General features: G+C 40.1%; 1 protein-coding gene across 3 annotated transcripts in view; it reads left to right on the top strand.

Annotated features, from left to right (window-relative positions):
* Positions 1-26,608, top strand: part of peak3 (PEAK family member 3) — an 89,742-nt gene that overhangs the window by 38,503 nt on the left and 24,631 nt on the right. Inside the window, exons 1-2 of one of the 3 annotated variants that reach the window (XM_043721177.2) lie at positions 8,582-8,661; positions 9,089-9,249. In XM_043721177.2, coding sequence (XP_043577112.2) covers positions 8,633-8,661; positions 9,089-9,249 — 190 coding nt within the window. In that variant the 5' untranslated portion in view covers positions 8,582-8,632. Of the gene's footprint in view, positions 1-8,581; positions 8,662-8,816; positions 8,990-9,088; positions 9,250-26,608 lie in introns of those variants that run through there. The other 2 variants (XM_087976046.1, XM_043721176.2) reach the window with 2 other exon arrangements.

Genomic DNA, 26,608 nt, shown 5'->3' with positions numbered 1-26,608 from the left:
CCATCAGAATTCAATTGCTGGTGCCACCCATTCGGCAAACGGGATTGGTTTGAAGATTCCTTCACTTTCCAGCATTTTCTGATCTCTGTCCCCACATTTGCACACAAGGCAAATGGCACTGGACGAACTTTGCAGAATTGAGAAATCACATCTTGGTCAACACCTAAGGTGGTCTTGGCTACTTTGTTGGTTCCTAGACCTTCCTGAAAACCTTCTGGGTAATTAATTAAGACTTTCTTCAGGCAGCTATTTTTAATTGAAAAGTGATGAGCCAATCAAGTTGAATCTTTCTCAATCAAAATCGTCCAACAAACTTGGGCCTGACCCTTTTACTACAATCCTTGGGAACTGAACCAGATGCTTCTCATAAGAGACCAGAAGTGGCACCCTTAATCTGTAGGGGTTCCCTGGTTTAGGTTCTCGGCTGAGGTCTTACACAAGCTTAAAGGTTGGCGTCCAGAGCAAAATTTAGTAAAGACTGGTTCTGCAACCATTGATGTCTGCACCAGTCTCAACCTCCATTAGAACCGAGTGACCATTTAACCAGATGTTAATTTTTATTGATTCTAATCTGGATGCAGTTAAGCAATTTAACTGTTCCAAACCAGCTATAGGTGGGCTTTCCAGGATGTACACTCTCCTGAATACCGGCCTGAGTTCTCTGACTCATTTCATGCTTAGTGGGACTCTTTTGCTGTCTCGTTTGCATGCTAGCAGCGATTACAAGGGCTTGCCGACTCGGATCTTCAAGAAAATTTTAACCATCTGGCCAAGAGTTGCCTTAGTTTTGGGGTTTGCTGTGAGCTGACCTCAAGCACCACTCTCAGGACATATCCTGAGAGAGGCTGTGCAATTGTCTTCACTCAAATCATGCTCCCCACGCTCAGTCAGCCTGGCAAGGGTGTCCACTTCCATCAGAATACCCTGTAATTCATAAGTTCCATTTTCTAATGACAAAGCCAGTTGTAGTTGGGCTTCAGCTAGTAGTCGCTTTTGTATGGTCACATCATTAATCCTATTTACCAAATGATCTCTCAGTGCCTCTGCCAGTCACAAAATCACATACCTCTGCCAATCATCTTAATTTCATCAAAAATCTCAATACAGATTCCTCTGGTTCTCAAACTGCTGGATAAAGCTGATAGCCCTCAGATTGTCAGGAAGATTGGGATTTTAGTATCTGGTGTCTCCAAGAAAGTTAGGCTGCAAATAACCAAACAAGCTGCCAGGAGAATTACCTGTCGCTTTTCATCTGCCCCGATGCCATTTTCCCAGAAAAAATGACACATTCTTTCCACATGCTGGACGGCGTCTTTGAAGGCAGGATTGAACCAAGTCAAGCTTCCCAAAGAGCGGTTTGATGCCAAAAATGCTTACTGCAACACAAAGGCAATTGTTGCAAACAAATCTCTTCAGGAGTGTGCCTTTTCCTCATCACCACTGAAATAACTGAACGAAGGCCAGTATGCTGTCAACAAGTCACCCTTTATTTATGTGTGCATAGTACATGACACTGACCCTGCTAGCTCAGAGCTGGTTCCCAGAGTGAGCAGAATCCCTGACAAACCTTTTATTTTTTCTTTCTTTTTTTGTCTAACACTCCTGGTTTTTTTTTACTTTTTTTATTCCCTGTTTATTTTTGGTTTTTTTTGCTTTTTTTTATTGCCTCCCCCCCACACCCACTACTGCCTAACTGCGGTAGTGCTTATTTTTCCCCAGCACCCATGGTGTGTGTGTGCAGGTGTGAGACACAGTGAGAGACACAAAGTGCGCAAATCTTTATTCAGTTTCCACCACCAGGAAGAAAGGAAAACACCCAAGTGGCCAGTAACAAGCAGTGCCCTTCACATCAAAGGGCAATGATGCGTGATCAAACAGTGAAGGGGAGGGTAGGGATTAAATCAAAATAGAATTGGACAGGGAAATAATGCACTCCACTCCCTGCAGTGCCCACCTCTCCCTGAACAGCTGCAAACCTTGTCTTTCTTTTTGGCCAGTCGCAGAATCAGACCCCTCCCCTCTGACACAATCAAGAGGAGAGTCCTTGAACACTGGTCCAGCTCCCTCAGAGCCAGCTCTCAGGATGACTGGCTGCTTGACATTCCTGCTTTTTTTTTCCTTTCTCTCTTTTTTTTTCTAGTGCTTATTTTTCCCCCCAGCATCCATGGTGTGTGTGTGCAGGTGTGAGGCACAGTAAAAGGCACAAGGTGCACGAATTCTTTATTCAGTTTCCAGGAAGAAAAGAAACACCCGAGTGGCCAGTGACAAGCAGTGCCCTTCACATCAAAGGGCAATGCTGTGTGATCAAACAGTGAAGGGGAGGGCAGGGATTAAATCAAAATAGAGTTGGAGGGGAAAATAATATACTCCACTCCCTGCGGCGCCCACCTCTCTCTGAACAGCTACAAACCTTGTCTTCATTTTTTGAAGACCATCCCTGAAATAGCTTCACAGTATCCCGTCACCAAGTCACCCTTTATTGACGCTGATCCAGCTCCCTCAGAGCCAGCTCTCAAAGTGAACAGAACCCCTGACACTTTTGTTTATTTATTTATATTTTTTCTTTCTATTCTTTTTTTTAAACCCCACCCCACCCCCCCCCCCCCACCGCTACCGCCTAACTGCGGTAGTGCTTATTTTTTTCCCCAGCACCCATGGTGCGTGTGTGCAGGTGTGAGACACAGTGAGAGACACAAAGTGCACGAATCTTTATTCAATTTCCACCACCAGGAAAATAGGAAAACACCCGAGTGGCCAGTGACAAACACTGCCCTTCACATCAAAGGGCAATGCTGTGAATCTCCTGGTTGTTTTTTTTTTGTGTGTGTGCAGGAGACAAACCTTTTCTTTTATTTTGATTTTTTTTGGGCAAGCACACCTGTTTTGTTTTCTTTTTAATCCCTTGGTTTTTTTTTCTTTTTTTCTTTTTTTGCTGTTTTTATTTTTTTTTTCTTTTTAAACCCCACACTACCACCTAAGTGCGGTAGTGCTTATTTTATCCCCAGCACCCATGGTGTGTGTGTGTGCAGGTGTGAGACACAGTGAAAGACACAAAGTGCACAAATCTTTATTCAATTTCCACCACCAGGAAGATAGGAAAACACCCGGGTGGCCAGTGACAAACACTGCCCTTCACATCAAAGGGCAGTGCTGTGTGATCAAAACAGTGAAGGGGAGGGTAGGGACTAAATCAAAATAGAGTTGGAGACAAACCTTTTCTTATCTGTCAGCCAGAGCTCCCTGATTGGACTGGGTTAATAACTCCAATTAGGGAACTCATATTGTATGAGATCCACCTGGCTGACCTTATTGCAATCACTATGATGATGCTAGCATGAACGTGTCTCATAAAGACATAGAGGCTGTGAGACATAATGCAATCGTAGGAGATGTGTTTTTATAGATGAGTTATTAAATAAAGGCCCTGTTTAGCTGTTCAGATCCATTATCCCCAGTGTGCTAATACTTATCCCTCAAGCTGTCCAATGGCTGTGAAAAGCAATGTGTAATGGCAAGCCTTTAGAGTCATAGAGTTGTACAACATGGAAACAAACCCTTTAGTCCAACTTGTCCATGCTGACCAAGATATCCTAAGAGTCTAGTCCCATTTGTCTGCACTTGGCCCATGCTTCTCTAAATCCTTTGTACTCATATACGCATCCAGGTGCCTTTTAAATGTTGTAATTGTACCAGCCTCCACCACTTCCTCTGGCAGCTCATTTCATACGCACACTACCATCTGCATGAAAAAGTTATCCCTTAGGTCCATTTTATATATTTTCCCTCTCATCTTAAACCTATCCCTCTAGTTTTGGACGCCCCTATCCTGGGGAAAAGACTTTGGCAATTCACCCTATCCATGCCCCTCATTATTTTATAAACCTCTACAAGGTTACCTCTCAGCCTCTGAAGCTCCAGGGAAAACAGCCTATTCAACCACTCCCTATAGCTCAAACCCTCCAAACCTGGCAACATCCTTGTAAATCTTTTCTGCACCATTTCAAATTTAACAACATCTTTCCTATAGAAGAGAGACCAGAACTGAACGCAGTATTCCAAGGTGGCCTAACCAAAGTCTTGTACAGCACAGCATGACCTCCCAATTCCTATACTCAATGCACTGACCAATAAAGGCCACTTTACCAAACGCCTTCTTCACTACGCTGTCTACTTGTGACTCCACCTTCAAGGAACTATGAAGCTACACTCAAAGGTCTCTGTTCGGCAACACTCCCCAGGAGCCTACCATAAAGGGCATAAATCCTTTTTTTTCTTTAATAGTGGATTGGCAGTTAATTCTCTTCACTAGACATGGATTTTCAAGTAAGAATTGCAACTCCCACGCTGTGATGCCAGTTGAGTTCCCAATTCCCAAACATCACTGAATAAACCTATAATTCAGGTCCAAAACCAATAGCAAATCTAGTTGAGCCATGGAAGCAGCTCAGTTTGCATATCATATCTCTCAGGTCAAGATCCACTTATCTGGATTGCTCAGTTCCATTTCCATTCAACACTGATCTTGTATCTTCCTTCGCAGTCATTTATCTGGAACTGAACCTGATCAAAAGAGGAACCCATTTACAGTGAGGAAGTGCTGCAAATGCTAGAGATCTGAAACAACAGAAACAACACTGTAAATACTGTACATTCAAAATAAAAAGCATAATATTTAAATGAATCTCTTCATCACAACAAATGAAGCCTCCTACTGGAAAGATTAATTTATTTTAGGTGCTGACTTGCTTGTTGCGTGCTTCCATCTAGTTTAACTCATGTACAACTTTGATTTAAACAAGTACAGTAGAGAAACCATGAGGGTCCAGAATCTCAAAGTGTAAAAGTTCTAATTGCTTAAAAAATACATTTATAGTTTCAAGATTCTAATAGGGTTGGCAGCCTGGCAACCTGTGAGTGCTCATGCTGGTTTTGGAGGAGCTGCTTGGTAGCTGTCATCTGTACACAGTATGGTCAGTGGTTCTCTGTCTTGCAGAAATGGAAGCTTTCTGGCAGTCTCAGATAACAACTTAATAACCTCATACAGGAAGCTTCAGTCAACTCTGGTTTATGATGCTTTCTTGTCACCAATGTGCTCACTGATCCGATTAAGTGCAGAGCAAACCTCAACAAAATCAAGCACCGTCTCTATGACAACAACTCTGACAAAAAATGAAAGCTGGGGCTGAATATGATGCACTTAACTTTTCAAGAACCATCAAAGTGTACAATTCTCATTGTCACATGACACCATGGCATCAGTGGCAATATCATTCCACTATTTTGATGTGGTTGCAATGTTATTAAATCCCAAGTAAAGTCATAGGCAATTTCACAACACTTCAATATTCATGTGTATTATGCAAATTTAGAAACAAAAGGAGGATAGAACTCACATTTAGAATTTATTTTCATGTCCTCATAATGTCCCAATATGCTTCACAGCAAACAAATTGATTCTGAAATATAATTGCTGTTATTTACATGAGAAAGTGTAGCAGCAAACTTTCACAGGATCATTTCTTCAGCAATAAGATGAATGGTCAGTGAATTTGTTTTGATGGTTTTGTGTTTTTTCAGAGGGATAATTGGTAATCAGGAGAAAGAGCTCCCTGATCATCTAATGGAATGCCTCAGAAAACCATTGAAAGAGGGAAATAAGACCAACAGACATCAACTTTGAAACTGAAGAACTGCACTAAAATATCGGTCTAACTTAGTTGAAGGCCAAGAGTTGGACTTGAATGCACAGAATGTAAAATGTTGGCTATGAATTACTTCCAAAGAATGAGCTCACAAGGTGAATCATAATCAACTTGTACACACACACAGACACACACAGAGACACAGACACACAGACACACACAGAGACACAGACACAGACACAGACACACACACACAGACACAGGCGCACAGACACACAGACACACACACACACAGTCACACACACAGAGATACAGAGACACACACACACACACATGCACAGACACACACACACACAGACACCCTGACCTGCTGAGCATTTTCAACACTGTTTTTATTTCAAATTTCCAGCATCTGCAGAGTTTTGCTTTTATGAATTATTTCTGTTAAGTAAGGGACACATTGTCAAGGTCCAGTTTCTCAGTAAATAAAGAAAGAATAAAACTCCACCCTCCCCCATTCACTTTTATTACATTTCTAACTCGTCCCAGTGCTGATGAAAAGCCATTGGCCTGAACAGTACTTTGTTTACTCTCTCCATAGGTGCTGCATAATCTGTTGATTATTTCCAGCATGTTTTGTTCTCATTATTAAACATTGAAATTCTCCTGCTTCTGTCATTCAATTCATAGAATCACATTGTGATCATTAACAATTCTTTAGTAAGTAATATCATCACAATTATTTCGTGCGTCTGTGGGATATAGGTAAAGTAGTGTTACTCCTGCAATTATAATTACTTATACAAAGTAAATGAACTCACACCAGTGTGTAATTGTTTCAGCCAAGAGCTGAGTCAACAAGAATGGAAACTATGTGGAGGAAATACATAATTGTTTTTGTATTAGCTAAAATTGTATGCAAGAATGAAACGTGACTGCAAAACAATGGAAGATATTACAGTTGAATAGATAAGATGCTGTGAGGGGAGGAAGTTAAGCTAGATACACCTGTACAAACAGTAGGTATAAACATCTGTTTCCCACTTTTACAGAAACACAGGAACAAACCCCAATTAAAAGGGTCATAAGGATCAGTATGGTAGGGGAAGGTGCAGATGGAGGGAGTAGATAATGATGAAGAAAGAATATGCCTAACAATGACCCACAGCGGGATGAGGTCAAACGGCCTTGTGAGGCCAGAATAAGCATTTTGTCACAGACAAAGCCGGATAAGGCAAGAGATAAACAGGAGTAATGGGTGCCAGTCTTAGGGAAGTGGAAGATGTAAACGGGGAGGAGCAATGAAAAAAAAAGAAACCAAATTATATAAATATCATGTATTAATTGAATTTAGTGTGAGTGTGCCTTGCCTTGTAGACAATGGACATCACGCCCTCTTGCAAGAGTAAAATAAAGGACACTACTGATTCAGATTTTGCTCGGACTGCAATTATTGAAGTGTGTGAGCTTTATTTCTCGCAAGTCCAATTTATTTTACTAAATTAGCTTAGAGAGCAGGTGCAAGTGTTGAACTTTCATTTGGCCTGGCAATTCTCTTCTTCGTGGCATTTTCTCCTCTACCCATTGATGAAAATATTGCGCAGGAGAAAAGCTTAGCCAAGGTTCAATCTAAGCAATTTGTCAACTTTCAGTTCAAGAAATCATCCTCTGGTTTTCAAAAAGTACAGCTACCTGGTTAAGAACAATAGATTATAGCAGGAAGTGAACAATAGATTATAGCAGGGAACTGAGACAAACCTTAACCCCCTTGACTAACAAAGTAGTCAAAGGGTATCGGGGGTGCACAAGAAAGCGGTGTTTAGGCCACAATCAGATTAGCAGTGATTTTATCAAAACGCAGTGTATTTGAGAGCAACGTTCCTCCTAATCTGTGTGTCCAGACAGCATCTCTGACATACTGGACACACCAATCAGTGAGCTTAGCTGCCGATGCATTGAATTCCGGTTTCAGAAGTCACTGCCATACATGGACCTTGGAGGTCCACATTCCAAAAAGCTTGAGCGAGTATTGCTCAAGAGGCCAAATGGCTTACTTCTGTTCCTAATTGACAAAGTTGTATTAAATGGACAAGTGCAGATGTTCTTTTTGCAACATCCCAGTATCTTACACGAGCGGCGTTTGGGGAAGCATGAGAGGTTTGTGAGGGTGGGGCAAAATTAGATTAGTTTGTTTTCCACAAGTTTAGTTAAGCAAATATATTTGGTGGAATTGTTATATGGGCTTGCAATCGCCTATCTTTTAGAGTACAATTTAGGAAAACATTTCCTGCTAATAAACTCTTTGTATTCATTATTACACTGCTCTCAACTCTAGCTCTGAGTGATTCAATGTTAACAAGCCAACCAAAATGTAATTAAGAAATATCATAAAATGTCAATTAGTATGGCACAATAACCAATAAAAAAGGTATGCCTACTTCCATTTAGAAGCTCCATTCCTTGATCCTATTACAAAAAGTTAATGAAAGAAAAAAGAAAAGAATATAGGCTCTAGGCCTGCCGCCGTTTAATCTCCGATCTCAGTTATGAAAATGCACTCAGTGCACAGAAGCAAAGATTTTTCTCCATTCTCCAACACCATGAAAATTCAAAGTACAATGCAAAGTACTTTGCATTGCAAACACCATGAATATGCAAAGTACAATGCTACATTGGGCTAAGTCACCAAAGGAATATATGAAAATGCAAAGTAAAGTCAAGGTGTATTATTGGTCTATTACCAGAGGAAACTTGTTTGCTTCCTGACATAACTGTATCTGACTGGTTAGTGTTTTACATTGCCACTGATGCAGTAAAGTGCAAATACATTCCATACAGAACCAGGTTACAGTTTGCAGTTTTAGAGAACATAATTGTGAAACATAATTTTTTTTTGTTATATTGTAACCATTTTAATAAAGTGCGAATACAGCCTGCATGTTCAGTCCCAAAAGGGATTTTCTGCTTAACATGTGGATGTTGCAAGGTTCATGAATGAACTACACTTCCAAAGTGAACGGTAAGAATATTAGTAAATGTTGAAACTTGTTAACACCTCAAACAGTTGCGAGGTTAAAACAGGGGATCTCAGTTACTTTTGTGGTATGGTGGTTTAACAGACAAAACTTGCACATCCGCTTCACCAGAAGCTTGGGTTGTTCTGTGTATTTATGTGTTGGTTCAGTTATGTTTTGGTACAAAAAGCTGAAGTTTATTTAAAGAAGAAATATATCAATTGCTCATTTTATGTGACTTTTGTTTTGCATTACACAAAAAGCTTTCCTGGTTACTGACAGCCTCTTTTGTTTTTAACGATCCAACGGTACAAGTCTGTTGCATCTTGCAAGGTAGCTTACATCAGAACTTCCTGATTTAAGAAAGAAAGTCTGGTCAGTTTTAACGAGAGAGGAATAAAACACCACTGCCTCTTTTTTTTTGTCACACAGGCAAAGGTTTGCAGCTGTGATGAGTGGAAGCATCTCAGACTTGGATTTGAGCAGTCCCTGCTCACAACAGCCAATCTCAACTTCACAAGACTCTGCAATATTCAACTCAGAAGAATCCATTAGTAGTATAGACTCAGACTGCAGGATCTATGTTAATCTGGGTAAGATCTGCCTAAATTAAAAATAAAAGTCTTATATAGTGTAATCTATTCCTTTGGCGACACTGCGGGGCTGTATAAGATAGTGTCAACTGGAGAAGGATAAAAGCGAACAAAAGGTTGAAATGTGATTTTCAATTTAATAAACATAAGTTCAGTTCTTTAATTGCTGTGTGCCGCAACTACAGTTTTCTTTGATCATTGCAGTATTAGTTGGCATGAGTATAGGTTAACAGCTAGCACAGTGAAATAAACAATTTTCACTCCTAACTTTTCAATACCTGTTGAAATGATAAGATGGTTTGTAACTAATAAGAAACAATTCATTTGAAGAACTTGTTTAACAGAAAGCAAATAATTGATTGCTCATCTCGCACAGCAGTTCTCCAATATTATACACTGGACTATGTGAATATGGGAACCTATACAAAGATTATTGAGGAACAAAATGGTACTAACTGGTATTAAATGAAGCAGAAACAATCTGGGATGGATTTCACATTCTTGCTAGAGGTTTGAAATTGGTGGACATGCAGCCACGGTGGATGGCCTTCCTGCCCACACCTGCCCCTGCCACAATTACACCAGTGTTGGGGGTGGCATGCACAGCCCACTCTCCAGTGAGACAAGTGAATCCTTTAGGTGAACAATTAATGGCTACCTCAAGGCCTCATCTAACGACCACTACCCAGTATGAGACAGGCTGCGCCACCAGCCTGGTGGGGGTGGCTAGTGGGTTGAGTCCTGTATTATCTGGAGGGATCCCCCCGAGGTGTACAACCCAACGCCCCCCCACCCCCACCCCATCCCCCCAACACAGTGGTAGTGTCCCTGCCTCTGAACTAGAAGGCTTGGGTTCAAATCAAATCCCACCTACTTCAGATATGTATCAAATCACATCTGAACAAACTGATTACAAATGATCTGCCCTCTAGTGTTGCAGTGGTGGTGTCATGACCTCTGGACTGGGAGGCCTGAGTTCACATCCCTCCTGATGCCAGAGGTGTGTATGACAAACTCACAAGATGTCTCTGTGGCCATGATCAATTATCGGTGCCATTTCAATGAAAGTAATCTTGCCACAAGATTAATTGATTGTACATATTTGGTACTCTGATATCATATCCCATTCGGACACAGTCTACTTTTTAGAACGTATAAGGATTGCCCTGGAGCCTCCAAGAATTAAAGATTGCCCTCTCTGTAAGAAACCCTAGGATAATAATCAAAGGAACATAGGACCTATTTTTCGTCTTTTTCCTTGAATGTTTATTTATTAGTTATAATAAGATTGGAGATGCTGAGGGAAAAGAAAGCCAGGTGGTTGGGTAGAGCTGTTTGAGACAGGAATCATGATAAATTCTCCAGGAACATGTCAAATTAGAATTAGCAACCGCAATAACTCAGGAAGCCTGACTGGAAAGGGATATTGTTTATTGTTGGAAACCAAAATACAGCCACTACTCATGGCACACATGGTCCAGTCCCAACACAGGACAGACAGTTCTGTGGACCCATCCCTGAGTCAGATTCATAAAGGGCTCATCGAATGATTTCCTGTTGGATATGCCATTTCCTGTTCTGAAGGAAACTCATATCCAAAATACTCCATAAAGAGATATATTTCCTCATGGGTCTTGTAGGGGTTAATAGATCTTGGGGGCCTGAGGGTTATCCCCGTGTCCTGTGATGATAGGGCCTCTTGCATCACTTTGCCCATGGCCCCATTCCTGTTGCTTTCCGGGTCTGGTCAGGGGTTGAGATGGACTGTATATAATCAGTAGGCTTATGTCTCCTCTGTGAAGACTATTGAAGAGTGACTGCAGAAGGCTCATCCTCAGTGGTAACCTCTCTAAATGAGCTTCCGCTGCCTCCATCTCTGAGTCTGAGCCCTTGTAGTCCTCAGGCCTGGCTTTCAAGCTTTTACTGGGTGGAGTTTCTCATCAGCAGGATGTCATTGGTGGTGTGTCTGTTGAAATAATTGCTTTTGTGGAAGGTTCCCTCTGGCAGAGGTGGTCAATGTGATTTTTGTGGTCTTCTCCACAGTTTCAACCAAGTTTTATACTGGTCCCCTTTGTTTAAGGATAACTCCTGGGATCCATAGGATCATTGAAGCTTGTTCTGTGAACCATATCTCCTACCTTAAAATCTCTGTCTGGCTTTTGCCCATCATGGCCTCTTGTCTGGGCTTCTTGATTTTACTGAACCTTGCCGCCTAAGTTTAGGAAAGTCAGGCTAAACCTAGTCTAAAGGTGTCAGCCCATCAATAGTTTCACTGGGACTACTCCTGCCATCATATGTGGCTTTGTCCTATAATTAGAAAGGCAATGTACAAGCTTTGTTTCCAAAGACCTTTCTTGTGTTGCTTTCTGGGTCTGGTCAGGGGTTGAGATGGACTGTATATAATCAGTAGGCTTATGTCTCCTCTGTGAAGACCATTGAAGAGTGACTGCAGAAGACTTATCCTCAGTGGTGACCTCCAACTGAGCTTCCGCTGCCTCCATCTCCGAGTCTGAGCCCTTGTAATTCTCAGGCCTGGCTTTCAAGCTTTCTCGTGTTACATTTGAATAGCTAGATTCCCTGCTCAGAATGGGTGGTAGGATGTTGTGTGGATGTGCCTCCCCCTGTTTGTCCTCATAAAGGTCTGAAATACCCCGCAGTAAATGGGGTCCCATTGTGTGTTACAAGGACCTTAGATATACCATGCATACTGTTATAACATGGAAGGTGAACCCCTCTGTTAATTAACCCAAACATCCAGAAAAACTTACCTCACCTCGTAATCTGTTAAAACGTGACTAACAGAGAACTCCCAAGTTCCATTATTTAAAGAAAAAATATCAATTTATTTTTCTTACTCTAATAGTGAACATTAAACAAAAAAACTATTCACAAATCCAAGCCCTCCTTTCTCTTAACTGCTTACTATCTGACTCCAACTCTATAACACTAGACTGTTCCAATAAGACACTTATTAAAATTACATTAATCTCAAAACCACACCATCTCTGTCTTCTTCTGTGTCTTACCTCTTCCGGCTGTTGATCTCCCTGAGTCGTCTTCTTTCTTTTCACTGCGAATAGGCTTTACATGAAAAAGGTACCTTTTGATAAAGAGGGTTTTTTTTTACTTCTTTAAGAGTACCATGTTAAATGGGCATTTAGCTCTCTGGCAGTCTCTCTCTCTATGACAGTTGCTATCCCCCTAATTTTCAAAATGCCATTTTTATATCCCCCATAAATTCTTGTAATTTGATTGGTTTTCAGGTGTCAAAACAATCAAATTCAAATTCCATTGGCTTCTGGTATCTTGGGCATAATTTAAACTCATTGGTTATAGTTGAATTGTTGTCAAAACAACAACAACATAGTGGGCGGCACGGTGGCACAGTGGTTAGCACTGCTGCCTCGCAGCGCCAGAGATCCGGGTTCAATTCCCGACTCAGGCGACTGACTGTGTGGAGTTTGCACGTTCTCCCCGTGTCTGCGTGGGTTTCCTCCGGGGGCTCCGGTTTCCTCCCACAGTCCAAAGACCTGCAAGTCAGGTGAATTGGCCATGCTAAATTGCCCGTAGTGTTAGGTAAAGGGGTAAATGTAGGGGTATGGGTGGGTTACGCTTCGGCGGGTCGGTGTGGACTTGTTGGGCCGAAGGGCCTGTTTCCACACTGTAAGTAATCTAATCTTAGGTATCCATTTCACAGCCAAACATTACATACTTTCAATTTTCCAGTGCATTCTTGGACTGCCATCGAGTCATATAGACAGGGTGCTGGTAAGTTCTCAGTTCTGGAAACCATTCATTCTCTCTTAAAGGTACAGAACACGCCTTCAACTTCATAACAATGCTAAAGGATTGGAAGAGGGCCATGTGGTGCACTTCAATCCAATCTAAATGGGCATTGATAAGGATTAAGAATATACATCCCATAAATAGTCCTGTGAAATTTGCATATACTCATACCCAGAGTCTCTCTGTTCAGTCCCAAGAGTGCAGTGAGGCACTCTTGGGACCACTTGACCAGGTTTTTGATATCCATGTCTATGCCAGGCCACCAAACATAGCTCCTTGTGGGTATTTAAATTTTAAAAGTTCCTGGGTGGCCAGGACTTGTGCAATTCTTTAAGTATTGGCCATTGATGTGGATGTGGGACAGCCATCTGGGTTGCTACTCAACTCCTAATATTTGAAAGTCCCACCAGCAGCCTCACTGAACTCTTCCATAGGATATCTTTGGGGTCCACCATTTAGGATGATAGGTCATAGGTTCATCAAAGTAGAGTTTTCTTTGGTCCTGTATTTGCTTCACAGTTACTGGTAGCGTGTCCATGAAGTTCAAAGTCATGATGATTTCATTCATTTTCAGAGGTGAAGGTAGGCTGGTGGGTAATGGCAGGTGGCTCGAGGCATCCACATTGGCTATATGTCTCCCTGGATGATGCTCCAAGGTGTATTCGTAGGTACCTCATAGCAGAGTCCAGTATTGGATCTAAGCTGGTGTGATGGGAGATTGCCCCTTCTTCCTGGAAGAGGTTTGTGATCAGTTACTATGGTGAACTGTCAATGCTATACATACTGGTGGAACATTTTCAGTGTGAATACCGTGGCCAAACTTTCTTTCTCAATCTGGGCATACTTCCATTCTGCCTCTGCAGTGGTTCATTAAACATATGTGATTGGACGTTTTGTCCCATCACCACACCAGTGCTTTTCCAATGGGAGAAGCATTGGAGGTTACAAGGAGAGGTTTCAGAGGGTCATAATGAGCTAATATATTTGTTGACAGTAATAGTTGGTTGACATTTACAAAGGCCTTCCCTTGTGGCATTTGCCATGACCATTTCTGAATGTTTTTAGCAGGACATGGTGGGGTGCCAACAGAGTCACCAGGCTGGGTATGAATTTCCCATCGTACTTTATGAGACCTAGAATAGACTCCAACTCTGTTTGGAGTCAGAGCCCTTTTTATGACTTTCACCTTCACTCTGACAAGGTTTAATCATCCTGGTCAACTCTGTACCTGAGGTACATTACCTCTTTCCCTTTTCAGCTGGATGCCAGGTGAAGACGATTGCTGCAAAACCTCTTCCAAGCTCCCGAAATGTTCCTGTGCAGCAGCTCTTGAGATCAAAACTTCATTCAGATAGACCCCCATTCTGGGCACCCCTTGGAGGAGGTCCTCCTTCGCCCTTTGAAACATGGTGCAAGCTGAAGATGCCCCAAAAGGCAAGCAAGTGTACTCATACAGTCCTTGACAGTATTTATAGTGACATACCTCCTGGATGACACTTAAGCTCCAGTTGGAGGTCGGCGTGGCTCATATCCAATTTAGAAAATATGTGATTTCCCTGGCCAGCTTGGCACACAAGTCTTCAATGTGTGCCATCGGGTAACTGTCTAAGCAGGAAGCTCTGTTCACCATCACTTTATAATCCCCACAGGAACAGACCGAGTTGTCAGGTCTCAAACCTGGGTCCACTGGTGTGGCTCATTCAGCAAATTGCAGTAGGCATATGATGCCAAGTTCCTCTGGATACTCCAATTCAACCTCTAGTTTGACACATCTGGCATAGAGGACTGACCGTACCTTGAAGTATTTCAGTCATACCTCTGAACCTACATAGATCTTGGTCCTGATGCCTCTTATCCTCACAACTCTCTCTTGGAATACTTTGGGATATACCCCCACAAAGCAATTAATAAGTGATTCTCCTTGGACCTCGCAGGGTTTATCACAACAATCTGACTTATAAAACAACCCTTTAAATTATTTTCTGTTCTTACAGTTGTACTGAAAAATTCATTCCATAATTTTATTTCTTAAAAAGAGCCATCTGAAAGTTGGCTTGCCTATTCTGTTTTCTTGCTGGTGTAATTGGGGACAATAAAACAAAATGGTGTAATTTTAAAATATGTAAAATGCACACAATAATGTTCTTCCACTTAACTTGTATCTGGACTATTTTACCCTTTTAGAAGTTTTCTTTCATGGCATAATTTTGGGTGCAGCTAAAAGATAGCTATTAAGATACATGTAGAGATTATATCCAGAACAGAAATTGTGTTTGTATTTGCAGTTGAGGATGTATATCTGTACATCAGAGTCAGAAGGTTCTAGATTCAGGTTCCCTCCATTTTGTGCTGACTTGCTTGCATAACCCTGACGGAGGTACCAACATTCAGATGCCACACTAAACCTGTCTGCCATCTCAATACCGCTAAAAGAGATTATCTGAACACTCATCTCATTCTTGTTTGTAGAAGTATGCTGGGAGCAAATTCGCTGCTCCATTTTACATATTCCAACAGCGGGGTTCAAAACTTCTGAATTCACAGAATCATGAAAACTTGCAGCACAGAGAAGGCCATTTTACTTCTTGTGCCCATGTTTTTTTTTGAAAGATCCATTGCATTACAGTCTTGCAACTCCACCATTGTCCATAACTCTGAAAGTTCCTTATCATCAAACTTTTAAAATTATAAAATCAACTTCCCTAAACTCTTCAGGAAGTATGTTTCAGATCTCGAATTTCCGTGAATTAAGTAAAGGTATTCATTTAAACTAAAGTGCTTTGCAAGATCATGAAGTTGTGAAAGGAATGGCATAATTGCAAATTGTCTCCTTTTGCATTGTCATTTATTGAAATATATATTATATGAGTTAGTGTTTGCCTTGACTTAGTTGCAGCAATGTGATATTCCTACCATCAACAATCAATACCCCAGGCAGATTAATAGACTGAACCTAGACCTGATCTGGAAACTGGTATACTAGTTTCAAATCATGCCAGAGTTTACATGAACGATAAGGTGAATGACTTAATATATGGGGTGGAGGTGCTGATGTTGGAGTGGAGTGGACAAAGTCAGAAGTCACACAACACTAGGTTATAGTCCAATAAGTTTATCTAAAATAACAAACTTTCAGAGGTGCTGCCGCTTCATCAGGTGAAGTGGAGGGAAGTGCACAGGCACAGAATTTAAATGCAGCAAGATAATGGCAAGATAATTCCTGGTAATTGAGAGTGTCAAAAAACAAGTAGAAGTAGCATGAGTGGAGAGTCGACAGGCTGAATAGCAAGTCTTTGCAGGTGATAAAAAATTTCAAACTTTGACACTTTGGTAAGCGCACTCCAAGGCGGCCTTTGAGATACACAACACTGCAGAATCACCAAGTAGAACCTGATAGCCAAGCGCCGCACCCGTGAGGACAGCCTCAACTGTGATCTTGAGTTCATGTCACGCTACATGTAACCGCACCACACTGTTCTGTGTAAAATCTTAAGACTTAGAAATAGAGTAGGAAGCTGTAGAATCTCAGTGTAGTGCTCATCACCCAATCACAGATGTTGTATATTAATATTCCAGGCTGTTGGTTATAGAACTAGAGATAAGTATCGTGTCATCTTCCAACATTTCACCCACTTAATTATTGCTGTGTCCAACCATTGATGCAGTTTTGGGCTAGGAATCACACCCTTTTCTCCAAACTTCTCATAAAGACATGTTGTGGTTTAGACAGTTATAAGGATCATAAACTCAACAACAAGACTAAAGCAATTGGCATACTTTGTGAGAAACATTCATAGACTGTCAGTTGAAAATAGTCAAAATGCCTGAGATAAAGTAAGCAAACATTGTCTGTGGAGATAAGCACGATGCTAAAAACTAACACTGTGTATTAGATGGCAACAGTTACTAAAATCTATTGCTTAAATTGCAAGTAGTTTCTTCACTTTTCCGGCTTTGTGCAATATCATTGGCAGATGGTTTTTAAGAGTGTAAATAATTGTATATGACCAGTAAGAGTGCAGAATGGAATAAACATTTTTAAAAAGCAGTAGAAACAACAAAATGCTAAAAGATCTAAAAAATAAAGGCAAATAGAATTTTTAAAATAGAAATTGTTAGATCACATGCAACTTGAAAATCCATAGAAGAATTAAAAGGAACTTATTTTACAAAGAAAAAAATGCTTTGATTCTAGTAAAAACAAAGCATGCTTAAAGAAATAGTTCAAGAAGAATGGAGGCAGATAGGGTGTGAATTGCAAAGTTTGAGATCTAGTCATCTTGAAGACACTGTTGGGGTAAAGGAAGTATGAATGCACAGTTAAGAAACTGGGTTCAAAATGCATTATGGTAAATCAGGATGACTTTGTCAGTACCATCTACATCTCAAAATCAAATACAAAATTGGCATTGTTTTTAGCAAGGACATATGCATGCATGAAAGATGACCAACATCACAGCAGTTAGTAGGCAGCTGCTTTCACATAATTGCAAAACTACCTTTCTTTCAGCACATGGATGTTCACAAGTGATTGTCAGCAGCTATGGTATTGTAATTTCAGGATATGAGCATGCATTGGAAACATCAAAATCTTACGTGGCTATGACAAAGTCTAAGTGGAAAAATGAATTAGATACTTCCTCCTTACTTTAGAATTACAATCCAAATAACAGCAATAAAAGTCTCATGGCTCTGCAAGGCACAGGTATTTTATGTAAAATAGATTTTGAGCAGTTCCTGACAGATGTGGATACAGGATGTGCAAGATTCGAGAGGATCAAATTGTAGGGAATTTAAATGGTTTTAACATTACACCAGGATAGTTATTGGCAATAATGGACTGAGTGACACCCTATAGCTGGCTACATTGACCAGATCCTGCTTGATACTACCACTAGATCCTGGACAAGTTTCCTATTCCTTGGTCTTAACACCAATCAGATTGAAAAGCTCAATATGCACAAAACAGTTTGGATGCAGTTTGCTACTTTAAACGTATAAAGAACTCATTAAATCACATTTGAGAGAAATCTCTCACTCATTTTTACTCATTGCTTTACTGAAACAGTTAAATTATTCATCACACACCTTACTATTGCCACTGAATATTCACATAAACTACTCGGGCAATTATAAACAAAAAATATTTTCAAAATTATTTTGAATTCTTAAGTCAAACTCAGTCAACCTTCTTTGATCAGATAATACTGCATAAAGTTATTTTCCATCTTGTGGCATTGTCAATTTAGAGATATGATCTGTTTCAAAGAATTTAAGTGACTATCACCCACAAGTACAGTTTGAAACTTGGTTAATGAAAGGAAATTTGAAATATATATTTTTTTGCATATTTTCAGAAATTAATGCATGATTTTATCAATACCACAAAGGCTAAATGAGGACAAAATGCTCTCATTAAAATATATGAGCTTGAAACTTAATCATTTTGAGAATGTTTGCTTCTGGTTAGACAAATGACACCAACAAAAAGCCAGCATCGCATTTATAAGGTGAAAAATAATATTTTTTGAGGTAGCACGGTGGCTCAAAGGTTACACTGCTGTCTCACAGCACCAGGGACCTGAGTTTGATTCTACCCTCAGGCGAATGTCTGTACAGTTTGCACATTCACCCCGTGTCTGCGTGGGTTTCCTCCAGGTTCTCTGGTTTCCTCCCACAGTCCAAAGGTGTGCAGATTCAGTGGATTGGCCATGCTAAATTGCCCATAGTATCCATGGATGTGTAGGTTAGGTGGATTGGCCATGCTAAATTGCCCATAGTGTCCATGGATGTGTAGGTTAGGTGGATGGACCATGCTAAGTTGCCCAGAGTGTCCATGGATGTGTAGATTAGGTGGATTGGCCATGCTAAATTGCCCAGAGTGTCCATGGATGTGTAGATTAGGTGGATTGGCCATGCTAAATTGCTCCAGGCAAATGCTGGCTAGACAAATTAGCTGTGGGAAATGCAGATTTACAGGGATAGAGTAGGGAGTGTGGCTGGATGGGATGCTCTTTGGAGGCTGATGTAGACTTGATGGGCTGAATGGCCTTCTTCCACTCTCTAGGGAATGTATGATTCCCTCGTTGCTTAGTTTGGGTTTCACATTGTTTCTGTTGGGATATACAGAGGAACCTTGATTATCCAAACAACACGGGTATTAGCATTTTGTTCGGATAATTGAATGCCAGGTAATACCGTTCAGCCAAGCATCGGGACCTTGCGATCTTGTTCGGATAGTCTGAAATTCAGATAATCGACATTCGAATAATCAAGGTTCCTCTGTACGCCATTTACCCAAATTCAGATAGGTTAAAGTAAGTTACCGCCAATACTTTGGGACTCCCAAGTTTGTATGAAAGAAAAACTGGACATTATTCAGACAAGCTAGTTGAAGCACTCAATCATCTTTCAAATGCACCAGTGTATTTCTGTGTGGATTATAGGGTAGCTTTTTCATTAATTTGTTCATGGGGTGAACATTACTGGTTGGGCCAGCATTTGTTACTGACTTGGCCTTGAGAAGGTGGTAGTGAGCTGCCTTGTTGAGATATTGCAATCCATTTGGTGCAGGTCCAACCACAATGTCATGAGGGAGGGAGTTCCACAAGTTTGATCCAGCGATACTGAAGGAATTTCCGGTCGATGCATGGGTAGGCCTCCAATGTGACGAAATAAAAACTTGGATGGAGCCCAAACTCATTAGACTTCTCTTCTTGCACCCTACACTTGCCATTGTGATTTGGATATCAAAAGGTGTTTCACAGATTCATCTTTATTAAGACAGGAGCCAAATTTCTGGGATACTAGTTCCTAATGCAGAGACCAGCAGAGCAAAAGCGCTCATAAATATTTGCTTTCCCTCCTATTTTTGGACTGTTTATGTGCCCCCTTCCTGAGCAATATAATGCCACTAACCGGAATGGTTCCATAGTGTCAAATTCAAAGAAATGGTGTAAAATTCCATCAAGGTTAGTGGCAGGTCAGAAACTTGGAAAGAAAATTTATTTTTAAAAAATCAAAGTATGGCTGAAAAAGGAGGAAAAATTATGAAATAGACATAAGAAGCAAGAATATAATAAGAATTTTCTCAGGTATTTAAAAGGGAGCAAATGAGTAAACACACTGCCAGGGAGGTAGATATGTTAGGGATGTTTAATGGGTTTTTAGATAAACACATGAATAAGTAAAAAAACAGAGTGATATGGAGCATGGGCAGGCAGAAGCAATCAGCTTGATTTGGCATCATGTTCAGCACAACATCATGGGCTGAATGACCTATTCCTGTGCTGTACTATGTTCTATGTTCTCAAATGAGTATTGGACCTCCAGATAGTAACTGTAGTGAGTTAGTAATGGAAAATAAGGTATTGCAGATGAATTTAACAGATTTATGTACATGTCCTCACTGTACAGGATACAAAAAGTATCCCTGAAATGCTTGTAAATTAAGAGGTGAAAGGAAGAGAGAAATTTAAGACAAAAGTAAGTGTATGAATAGAAAAGGTTTGGAGGGCTATGGAACAGAAGCAGGCAGGTGGGAGTAGTTTAATTTGGAATTACGTTCAGCATGAACTGGATGGACTGGAAGATTGTAAGACTCAATGACCCTATATATAAAAAAAATTAAAAGCTAACAGGCCCTCAGGTCCTAATAAATTCCATTCTAGGTGGTTAAGAGACATAACTATTGAAATAGCAAATGCATTGGTCTTAATTTTCCAAAATTCTCCAGATTTTGAAAAAATCCCATCAGTTTAGAAAATAGTGAATGTGAATCCTGTGAACAATAAAGGAAGAAGATAGAAAGCAGGAAAGTACAGGCTAACTAGTATAATATCTAACAGAAGAAAAGGCTGGAATCTATTATCAAGGAGTTAGATTAGGGCACTTGTAAAATCCAAGTGCATTTAAGCAGAGTTAACATGCTTTTGAAAAGACAAATCATATTAAATTAACTTATTAGAGTTTTTTTTAGGTAAGTAACAAGTAACATAGATAAAGGAGAATCTGGAGGGTATGGTGTTCTCAGATTTCCAGAATACTTTCAATAAGGTGTTACATCAAAGATTATTAAACAATATCACAGCTCATGTTGTAGAAGGTAATATTAGCATGGATGGAGCAACACTTAACTAACACAACTAACAGTAAATACAGAGCAGGCATGAACAGTTCACTTCCAAATTGGCAAGACATAATAAAAAGAGAAGGGCTTTTGCCCAAAACGTCGATTTTCCTGCTCCTTGGATGCTGCCTGACCTGCTGTACTTTTCCAGTACCACTCTTATCCATAATAAAAAGAGTGCCGGGGATCAGTGGTAGTGCCTCAACCTTTTACAATATTTACTTACAAGTAAATCAATAACTTGGATGAAGAAACCAAATATATGCTGTTACATTTGCTGTTAACACAAAGATTGGTATTTAAGTAATTAGTGAAGAGCACACAATGAATCTGCAAAGGAATTCAGATTAATTAGGTGATTACCAAAAAGTTGGTAGATGGAGTTTGATGTGTGAAAATGTGAACATGTCCACTTTGACAGGAATAAAAGAAAAACAACATATTATTAAATGAGATGAGATTATAGAACTCCAAAACTGTCCTGGTACCTGAATACAAAATATTAGTATGTAGGCACAGGAAGTGAATAGTAGGCAAAACCAATTTTGTTGTTTGTTGCAAATTGAATCAAATATCAACCTAGTGTTGATGTATATTTTGTTCCACAAATTCGGACGACACAATTTTCTGTACAATGGTAGATGCTTTATTATTGGATAGTTGCGAGCAATTCCAAAATGTCCCCAAAGTAGCTGTGTGTCTACTTGTGATGACGCTTCTCCATGAATCTCTGACCTACACACACAGTATATTTTATATGAATTAAACAAAAGGTTTATCAGTCACATGGATGATTGTCATCATATGGTTTAAAGTAGGTAATTATGAATTTACAAAGCCTGATGAATGTTGATGTCCTGAGATAACATGTGAATGGTTTACAGAAACTGATTATCAACTTCTTTATGATAATGTATTGATGGGAAGACAGTAAGGCAGAGGGTTTTGCCTGCTGTAAATGGGAGATACGCATACCTATGCTAATGTGGAGGGGAAGTAAGACAATGGGAACAGGAGGCAGTTTTCCAGGTTAGTGGCCAAGGCTAACTGTCTTGTCTGAAAAGGCCAAATACCTCTGTCTGGGGCTACAGGGAAATCCACATGTGTAGCTCCACTAGGTTCTATTTCTGAGATACAGTCAGCCTCCCCCCTACTGAGATGAGGCTTTCAGTGGATACTGCAGTAAGTCCTTTGGTAGTGTAATGTTTAACCCTTGAGTCCCCAGTGTGTCCTGAAAGAGAAGCAAACCATGGAACTGACCCCTCTGTGGCATTTTAACTTCCTCAGTTTGCTCCAGTTATACAGGAATTGGTAAGACCACATCTGGACAGGCTTGGTTGCTTTATTTATGAAATTACACAATTGCATCAAAAGCAATGCAAAGAATGGTCACTCGAGTGATTCCCAAGAAGAGGGGTTTGTGCGAAAAGGTTAGACAGGTTCTAACCTGTCTGTGCACAATGCAGTTTAAAATAAGGGGTTTAAAGGGAGAGGTGACCTTGCTGAAACATATAAAATTTGGGGGAATTGAAATGATAAATGTTATAGGATGTTTCCTTTGTGGCCAGACTAGAAACAGGTTTAAAATAAGGGATTCCCCATTGAAAATGGAGAGGAGGAAGCATTTATTTCTCTCAGAGAATGATGCGTTAGTGAAATTCTCTTCTCCAAATAGTGGTGCTAGAAAGATTATTGAATATATTTAAGGCAGAGTGGCTAACAAGAGACTCAAAGGATGGCAGGGATAGGCAGGAAAGTGGAGTTGGGGCCACAATCAGGTCAAACATAATCTTATGAAATAACAAAGTCAGCTTGAAGGGCTGATTGGTCTACTCCTGCTCATAATTCTTATTTTTATATGATGGTGCAGCACCTTTATTATAAATTCATGGACTTAGCCAAGACTTGTAAATGACCTGGTTCCCATAACTTAAGATGAGGACAATCACATGACGCAACAGCACACAAAGGTTCCACCGCATTTCCACACACTTAAAGATCTTTGTTGCAATTTTAGGCACACATTTTAAAAGAGAATCCTTTGGTCTCACATTGCCTTTCTAATTGGCATTACTGATAAGCTTACATCACTCCGTTGTGCTCATTCACAGATACATATTATTGACAACCGCATACACACGCACACATGGAATCAAATTATTACTGGAGAACAACTTTGCTTCATAGGTGGACAAGCTAGAAACAGGAGGAGGTGTCTTAAACCAGGCTGTTGTCTGCAATTTCCCAATTTGCTGTCACAAAGGGATATTTCTGCTGGATCATCTTTGTGGAGACAGCTTCCGTGTGGTTGTTCAGAAGGAGATTGGAACTGAGGGAATGGAGTTACAGTAGAGAAGACCACCTCCAGAACCCCAAAAATCACCTGGGCTGGCCTTGCCTTCCTGGCTCCTCTGATTTTTGATTTTAACTAACCTGTCCTTATCAACCCGCCCCCAGTTGTACCCACATTTCCTGCTGGGATGAGCAGGTCATCATCGCTACCAGACCAATGATTTAACCAGCAGCTTCTACATCCTGCTGGTTTTCTTCAGTAATTTCTGATTTTGTTTCAGATCTCCAGCATCCACAGACCTTTGTTTTATCATATTAGTGTACGGACACTGTTTTGCATCTCTTCTTTGTTTCAGAACCAGTTGCTAACTCTTGTCTGGAAATTGAACTGTGAGCCTTGAGTTTTAACGTGGCAACTGAGATCCCCCTCCTCCACCACCAAGAACAAACTTTTCAATTGCTATCTGCCTTATTTTAGAAACAAGAGAACAGACAGTTGGAAGTTGAGAATCACCACTTTGTTTTTTTGATGGTGTAAAGTAATATTGGGTTTCAAAAATTATGACTAGACTTCTGCAAAACAGCAAACTCAAGCCACAAACCATAATGTCACAACTTCTTTTTGGAAACAGAACTAGCAAATGGATTTTTTTTTAATACAATCATTTTTGCAATAATGATTGAGAAACACAATAAATTCAGATTGAATTACAGAAGAAAACATCTGATACAGTAGCTGTTTTAATTGCACACTTGGAATCCAAAAGTGATTTGATCCTGAACAAACTTCAAATAAATGCATAATAATCTCAATACATTAACGAACATGAGGTCATACGTTATTACATAATGCAGTACATATGGCTCATAATCTCTGACATATACAACAAAGTTAAACTTGGATTTTTCAAGGCATATGGGCACTGGCATAGCTCTGCTGAAGGCGAATCAAGTACAAAACCCATTCTTCAAATCAGTTTTTTTTTTATTCATTCATGGGATGTGGCCATAGCTAGCTTGGTCAGTAATTTTTGCCTGTCCCTAATTGCCAAGAAGACAACTACATGTCAACCACATTACTGTGTGGCTGGAATCACACATAGGCCAGACCAGTAAGGATGACAGATTTCATAAGGATGACATAAGGATATAATTGAACCAGTTGGTTTTTCTATGACAATCAGCATTGGTTACTGTTAAACTAGGTTGATTTATTTCAGGTTTTTTTTTGAGATCACTATCTGCCATGGTAGGTCTCAAGCCCATGTCCTGCATTTCTGGATTACTCATTGCCCCTAATTACCATGACACCACCAGCTCCCCTAACTATTGTTGGTGAATAAGTGTTTGCATTGTTCATTTCTGCTGCAGAAACTTCATTCCTGCTTATCCAGTTTAACCTAAACAATACTAAAAATGGAGACCAATTAGATTATACATTGATTACTTGGAAAAGCACAATGCTGATGTTAGAACTGCGATGGAGTGCTGTAGTTTCTATGTTAGTAACATTCGCCTTTTGATTAAGAATACTGAATGAATAAGATGTCTGATCTTATCTGACTGATGTTCTGACTGGCAAAGAGAATTGCCATAGCTGGTGAGATCTGAACTAATCTTCATCATGAACCATAAATGGTTGTCATAGCTCTGAATCTTTTAATGGCTCAGTACATATGTAAAATCATTAGATGCTATTAGATTGGACATTGTACCCTGATCTCATGGGATTAATTTCTATATGATTTCAAATTAGATTCTAAAAAGTCCAAATCTGGATTATGTTAAAAAGAATTATACACAGTAATCTTTCAGAAATCAGCTTTGAATGATCTAACTGTCTGACTTATAGTCACAGAGTCATTCAGCAGGAAAAAAGACCCTTCAGTGCAACTCATCTACAACTACCAGACATCCCAATCTAACCTAATCCCATTTGCCAGCATTTGGCCCATTTCCCTCTCAACCCTTCCTATTCATATACCCAGATATCCTTGATTTCACTGAATGGATATTTCTCCAATTTTGATTATCACCAGGCACTGGTTTCTGAGGCAGGGAAAAGATATTGCAAGCCTTTCAACTTCTGACTTTAAAAGTCAGTTTTCTTCCCCCTTGTCTGCCCCAAACCAATTGCCTGAAAGTCAGTTATTTTATTAATCCAGTGTCTGGTTTCTTTGCTCTTCCAAGCTAGATAACCTGCAGGCAACTTTCATCCCAATACATAAAACTTGCAGAAAAGTATAAATCAAACAAGAGATACAAATTTGAGTGACTGGTGAAAGTAATTTTGATTACATTAATTTTAGTTTAGACAGTTTTATTTATTGGTTGTTTTGCAAAGCTTGCTTCAACCTAGTCAGGTGGTCACACTGGTGGCTAAGTCATTGCTTTTGCTTCTTTTTAACCCGATTTTAGCAACAAAGAGTCCCACCCAGTGAAAATCAAGTAATGAAAGTTGAGAGTCCTTTTTTAACACTGCCATAGAAAGCATAGGAAATAGGAGCAGGAGTAGTCATTCAGCCTTTGCAAAAGAATTGTATGTTAAAAGATTAAGCATCAATGCAAAACAATATATAAATAGTCAATGAGCAAAAGTGGATGTCGTAAACATCATAATATTTTGAGGTTCTGATTGTAAATTTAATATTCCTGAATTAAGACAACGTCAGGGCAGCATTGTACTCAGGGAAAAATATGTTCGGGGTCTACTTAAGGTCATCAACCCTTACTGTCCCGATGATTGACTTGCTGTCATTTAGAGACACCAGCAACAGGCAACTGACAAACAGGTCTACTATTTTCAAGTGGTAAGACCCTTTTTTATATGTAAAGGGGGACATATATAGAGCTTGACTGGCATTTGGGGAGAGAGTTGATCAAAGCCAGCATTGTGCACTCTCTGGTCAGTTCTAGAGCCATAGAGTTGTACAGCACGGAAACAGACCCTTCGGTCCAACTCATCCATGTCGAACAGACATCCCAATCCAATCTAGTCCCACCTGCCAGCACCTGGCCCATATCCCTCCAAACCTTCCCATTCATATACCCATCCAGATGCCTTTTAAGTGTTGCAATTGTATTAATCTACTTTGTTGACTGTTCAGGGATTTCCCTGTTCCAACTTCCCTAATAATGATTGGAATCTCTTTA

The sequence above is a fragment of the Chiloscyllium plagiosum genome, unplaced genomic scaffold (genome assembly GCF_037043375.1).
Source record: "Chiloscyllium plagiosum isolate Xiang-an unplaced genomic scaffold, Cpla_swu_hap1 HiC_scaffold_28, whole genome shotgun sequence".
Taxonomy (NCBI): domain Eukaryota; kingdom Metazoa; phylum Chordata; class Chondrichthyes; order Orectolobiformes; family Hemiscylliidae; genus Chiloscyllium; species Chiloscyllium plagiosum.
The sequence above is the reverse complement of the archived record's forward strand: the minus strand, read 5'-3'. Positions and strand labels throughout refer to the sequence as shown.